Genomic DNA, 6,588 nt, shown 5'->3' on the forward strand with positions numbered 1-6,588 from the left:
ACAGATATATGTTTACTTGATATATAAATCAGCTATAAAATAATCTGTACATACTATATCCTTTAACCCCAAAAGGCTAATCTAATATATAGTGGCAATGAAAACTCAATTGCTTTTCAGTAATTTTCAAAGTTAGAAAAAAAGACCAATAACTTACTATTTAAAATTATTTAAAATGATGCATTTGGAATTTAACCTACAAGAGTTTTATAGTATTAATTACTACTAGATTTGATTATGAGTAGATTTTATAAGCAATGGTTACATTAAATAATTGCTAATACTATAGTCTCAATTCAGTAAAAACTATATGAAATATTCAAACTACCTTTTAAACCAAAAAAGTTAATATATATAGGTCTAGTACAAACTTTCCTTTTGGTGTTACTTCAGTTTAAATAAACAGATAGATGCTTACTTTAAAAAAAAAAAAACAACTCTTCTCAATCTCAATCAGAATTCTTAACCTGGAACCCACTGATTTCTACATTACCAAAAGGATTCAGAGGATCATTAAGATTTTCAATAAAATTTTGTTAGCCTGAGAGCAGTGCAGGTTTCTTGTCACTTTCGAGAGAGAGAATACTTGATTTTAATAGATTATAAAAGGAATCCCTGACCTCCCTCCAAAAAAAGCCTAATAACTACTGCTTTAAAATTACTAAATTCAATTTAAGTAAAAAGCTAGACATACTATACAAATTCAGAGAAAAAATAACATTACAATTTATAACTTCTCACCCTAATTTTATTATCATCTTGTTGTGCATACTTCTGAAGAGTGAGGGCATCACTATCTTTATGAGCTGATTCTTCTAACCAGGCCTCAAGAGCTTGCTGGTCCCAGTTCATTTGACACTTCAAACCATCCAATTTTTGAGTACTTTTAAATATCCTGTTCTAATTTCCGAAGAGGAGGGTAAAAGGAAGATTACAAAACATCATTTACTCTATAAACTAAAACAAAACATAATATACTATATACGATACTAAAAAATGAGAAGGAATCTTGTCCGTGATCACCAGACATACATAACAGATCATCATTGTTGCTGGGGTCTGGGGTTCCTGAATTTGGGGGTTCCTCATGTCTTCACTATGGTGTGCAAAGAATTCATAGCCACATCTTTTGCAGAAACAAAAGCAAAGTTTAGTTAGAGACATACTAAATGGCTACCCATGCAAGGTCCCCAGGGTGCAGTCCTTGGTAAGAACACTGGGAGGGAAGTGTGGGAGGTCTGGCCTTGAATGGGGTGCAAGAACTGCTCCTACTGTCCTCCCTGGGTGCTCTGTGCAAGCGCTCCTAGGCACCATTTCATCAGCCAAGGAAGCAGTCTGGGGCCTGGGAGAATTAGGACTGAGTTGCCATGGTGTCAATCAGCTCTGCCCTCCCCTAGGGCAATCTCATTAGTTACTCCACCAAAATCACCCTGAGTATATGTGCAATCTTAGTAGGATTAAAGTGCTTCATTTGCTAACTCAAGGCCAAGACAACTCTCCTTTAGCATCATTTCCAACCAGACTGCTGTATTTAAGAGACTTCTTATTTTTTAAACAAGCTACTTATTTGGAAATTTTAGAAGCACTTCTAATTGAAATAGTCACTGAGATTTAAAAAAATTCTGTAAATGTATTCATTTAAAAAAATTGAATCCATAAAACAGACCAATGCAAATACAAATGAATATAATTATATATGTACATGTCCATGTACAGAAATACATATGTATATGCATTTCCATATTATAATATATATTATGGACATACCATACAATATTCATAATATATGAATGTGTAAAGAAAAGGAAGAGAATTTGGAAAGAGTTCCCAAATCAGATAACAAAAAACAAAGTAAAAGAGAAAAATAGGTTACAGTAGTCAGTAGTCTGAGGTTATACTTATAAGTTAATAAAGAGCTTATAAATTCATGAAAGATACTTTCAAAAATTTGAATTATTTATTTTATTGAGATAACTTAGAACACTGTGTACGTTTTAGGAAGATAAGTCTATACCTCTTCAAAATATTACCACACCATGTCTATCACCAAAGCAGCAATAAAAAAGATTAAAATTTTTAATGAAATTTAAAACTACGGTGATTTTTTAATATAACTTTTAAAATATAGCACTTTAGAATAAATTTGCCTACTGTTTCATAACAGACAGCTCAGTAAATATTTGGTAAATTAATACTAGAAAAATAAAATGACATTTAATCATTGTTTCTTTCAAATCACAACTCTACAGTGCCTTTTTATTTCCCAGAAAACAATGCATGTAAATGTCAAGAAACCAACGAATGTTTTCTTACACAGAAAAAAAAATAAAATAAAAAATCAATGCATGGGTGGTGAGGGAAGAGAATGAATATAGCACAATATTTTAGATAATATTTCAACACATACTTGTAAAATAAAGTCAACAATTAAAACGATGCTCCTCTCGCTCCTTACCCTCAACTAGGGGTACAGGTCAGAACACTAAGGCACATCTGTAACATAGCCTTGTTAAAAGCTGTATCAACAACCAAACAGTTGTCTCCAAGCCAATCAATAACATCAAAAAAAAAAAGACTGATTTCAAGGTGTATAATTCCTTACTTATCTAAAAGTAAGAATGAAAATGATTAAAATATAGTTGGGAGAAACAGAGTGCTCTATATGAATTGATGATGTATTCTAATTAACCAAGAAAATGCTTAATTATGTAAAAATGTCGGTGGTTGTAAATATTTCTTAGACTACATAAAGTCATGCCTTTCTGTTACCTTTTACTTAATAAAGTAGTTTTCCTGACTACTGATACTATAAACTTTCAAAACACTGCTAAAATGCCCATCTCCTAAAAGATAAGGTGCTAAATAGGATAAATTATAACAACCCTCCTTATTTTCCTCAATATACATATTAAACAGGCACCTGTCTGGATTGTCTGTAAAAATCCTTAAAAATGTTTTTCTGACCTGCACCCCATGTTTATTGCTGCTTTATTTACAATTGGAAAGACATGGAAACAACCCAAATGCCCCAAAGTAGATGACTGTATTAAAAAGATGTGGTACTTATACACAATGGAATGTTAGTCAGCAACAAAAAAATAAATAAACAAACACATGCCTTTTGCAGAAACATGGATGGAGCTGGAAAAGATCATGCTTAGTGAAATGAGCCAGAAAGAAAAGGAAAAATACCAGATGGTTTCACTCATAGCAGGAGTATAAAGGACCAGGGAAGAAAATAATAGTAACAAACAACTATATACCAGAGACGTTTTATGGGGGTGGAGTAGGGAATGGGATGAAGAACAGTGGGGGGAACGAAGTGCACTGGACTATGGTGATGGCACACAGGTGATTTGGTGATGGGAAGTCCATGGGGATTACAACTTAGATAGAAAAAGTTTATGTAAAAATAAACTCTTTTTCTTGCTGACAATAATTTTATTATGAGGTTCAAAATTTAAGTTTTCCCAAAGCTATAATCACACTGTCCCTTGGAGTCCTCTGTCTTGATTATTTTATTGACTCACTAGTGCCTGTTAGCCTCAACTTATTTAAGCCAACATACTTCCTTATCACTTTTCTTTTCCTGTATTGAAGCCATCTCATTTTCCAGTCGTTGGATTTCATCCTTCACTCGTCCCAGTTCTCTTTCAGCAATAATCTTAAAATGTTCTTCACTTTCAATCTCATTCTCCCTGGCTTTACAAAGAGACTACAGAATAACAGATAAGAAAGAAAAGTCTTAAATTTTTAATATTATAAAATATTTACAATAATTCATTAGACTAAAAAAAGTTGCCACAAAATGCTTAAATTCTATTCATTACACTATCCCATGACCTAACAAGCTCTGATTCAGTGTAGCTGGTGTTGGTTACTATTACAAGAAATTTAGTTCATGACTATGCTTGGAGTAAATAATATTATCAGCAGAATTCAGATATTATATTAGTCTAATGAAATTATTTAAAACCTAAATTTATATGGTAAGACTTAAATGCTCTAACTCATTACTTATCTAAACTAAGGAATGAAAATGATTAAACTATAGTTGGGAGTAACAGAATGCTATATATGAATTGATAACATACTTTAACAAAGAAAATTTTTGAATAATTATGTAAATGTTGATGGTTGTAACAAAGTCATGACTTTGTTAACTTTTACTTAATAAAGTACTTTTTTTGACTACTGATCTTGCAACATTTCAAAATCAATACATTTTTAGTCTTAAAGTTATTAGTATTAGTACTATAGGAAGTTGATTGTCTTTTGTCTCCAATATCCTATCGAACAGAGGGTTGACTATAATGAAATAAATACACCTACAGAGTGTCTCTCAAATATTCAACTCAGTGATGCCACAACTTGAGGAAAAGATTTTATTCCAGTTTATTAGTTATCAGGATCTAAGAAGCCTAAGTATTTTTTTAAAAAAGTTCATTGAATTTGTAACTTTTCCATAGGATGTGTAAACCATGAAATATTAAATCTGTTAATCTAAAGTTGGTATTAAAAACATTATTTTGTTACATATTCTCTGAAAGATAGATGTCTTTTTTTGAAAAATAGTTTGAGATGGAAGTTAGTAAACTCTTCATACTCTAGTACATAAGACCTTCAATGGAAAGGAACTTACAACCAGTGTACAATGTAGAAAAGGGGGAGAAGATAGTTTTCACATCAAGCACCCAAAGTTACTCAGCCCCTCATGGGTAAATGCCCAGCCAATCAGTGTTGGCCCAAAGTGGGGCCACTGAGGCCCAAAAGCCCACCCCAAATCCAAGGCACTTTCTGTTGGGGACTAAAGGAAAGGATCAGAAACAGCCAGACAAGTCTGGATGAAAAAGAGCAAAATCAAAATCAAGAAAAAAGCTGCTATTGTTAACCTCCTCATGGGCCTCTCAACCTCTCATCTATTTCAACCAGTCAAGAACCAAAAAGCAAATACTTCCTTTATATGTCTCTCTGCTCCTTTACCGCCCTCAAGTCTCCTTCTGGATCTCCATCCTGCTTTCTTCCTTCTTCAGTCTCCTCGACAGCTTCTTCTCTCAGTTCAGGAATCACACTATTTGAAGAGTGACTGTGAGCTGTATGATATTGGATGAGTTATCCATCTCCTCTGAGCCTCAGTTTCTCTATCTGCATGGGTTTTGTTAATATGGAGGTCCCAGAAAATGGGGAGGTCCCAGGTTCTCTACCCTACCCAATAAAGGGTGGAGCTGAGCAGGGAGAAAGAAGAAGCAAAGGAGACTGGGGTAAGAGATGAGAAGAAATTGTGCTTTGCTCTTTGTCCTGGACTGATTGAGGGTGATGTGGGTGAGAGACTGTGGGAGGTTAACAGTGGCAGCTTCTCTTTTGATTTTGATTTTTCTCTTTTCCTTCCAGATTTGGCTGGGCCCTACTACCCCTTTCCTGTGGGTCCCCACCAGAAGGTGCTTTAGACAAGTGGAGAGCATTTGGGCCTTGCTTTGGGCCAACACTGTTTAGCTGGACATTTACCCATAAGGGGATGGGTGAATTCAGGTGGTTGATTTGTAAACTATATTCTTCCCCTTTTTTGTTGCACACTAATTGTATTAAAGTTCATTTCCATTGAAGATCTAATATGTTTTGTCTTGATTCAGTGGATGGCAGAATCTATTTAGAAATTTGAGATTGTGGTGTGTCCCCTCCCTATCCAACAACAGTTCTACACATAAAAGAACAGATTGTCCATAAAATAGATGCTTATTTAATCACTCTTAAGAATTACTTTTATTATTGTTAATATTTTTAAATGCATTATAGTTTCCCCAATTATCTCAAATAATCTCCTAAATACAATTAGCTTTTCTGTTGTTAATTTTTTTAATTCTTAAACTATGCTAAAATGTTCTGGTGCCCTAAGTGCTACTGGAGCATATGGACAGTTTGATTCTACTCATATTGGTCAAGTGGGTTGTGATGTAAATTTAAATAAATAAGTACTACATTAGATCTGTTTTTTCTTCAAGCCATCATTTCTCGTTGTCATTATTGTATCTCTCACATATAATCTCCTGCCTAATGGTATATTAGCCTGTTTCAGTGATGATTGCCTTTTTCAATAAATTAATTACCGCTTAAACTAAAAAGCAATGAAGCCCTTTTTTCTACCTACTTTCAGGTTCAAGATTATATTCACAATAGTTTATTTATTCTTAAGTATCCTTTTACAACTCTAAAATAAAATCAGGGATGAAATGTTCCATGACTACATGTGATGTGATCAACATAAATTTCAGCAATTACTGTACCTGTGTAAACGAAAACTCTTGCTTAACATTTTTGAAGTGAGTAGTCATAGCACTGATTCGATCTTCATAGTCACGAAGCTGCTCTTGTAAGTCTGACCTTTCCTCCTGCAGTTTTGACAACTATAAATAAATGTTACGATTAATTCATATTCTGCGAAGGTTTTTTTTAAACCATAATGGAGGATCTGAAGTCAAATAAAAATTAAATCTTTATTTACTTTGCCTCTTTAAATATTCATATTCATTTGAACTTCTAAAATCTACCAAGTATTTCACTGGAATTAATGTTTCTCTTTTTTTTTTTTTT

At 33.4% G+C, this 6,588-nt stretch overlaps 1 protein-coding gene across 1 annotated transcript in view; it reads right to left on the bottom strand.

Moving 5' to 3' along the window:
* The window catches only part of CCDC39 (coiled-coil domain containing 39), a 36,286-nt gene that overhangs the window by 26,300 nt on the left and 3,398 nt on the right, over positions 1 to 6,588 (bottom strand). Inside the window, exons 2-4 of the mRNA XM_004675009.2 lie at positions 6,282 to 6,401; positions 3,569 to 3,715; positions 742 to 900 (exon numbers count right to left, since the gene is read on the bottom strand). Of these exons, the coding sequence (XP_004675066.1) occupies positions 742 to 900; positions 3,569 to 3,715; positions 6,282 to 6,401 (426 nt within the window). The remainder of the gene's footprint in view (positions 1 to 741; positions 901 to 3,568; positions 3,716 to 6,281; positions 6,402 to 6,588) is intronic.

The sequence above is a fragment of the Condylura cristata genome, unplaced genomic scaffold (assembly GCF_000260355.1).
Source record: "Condylura cristata isolate star-nosed mole 26May11 unplaced genomic scaffold, ConCri1.0 scaffold00003, whole genome shotgun sequence".
NCBI classification, from domain to species: Eukaryota; Metazoa; Chordata; class Mammalia; order Eulipotyphla; family Talpidae; genus Condylura; species Condylura cristata.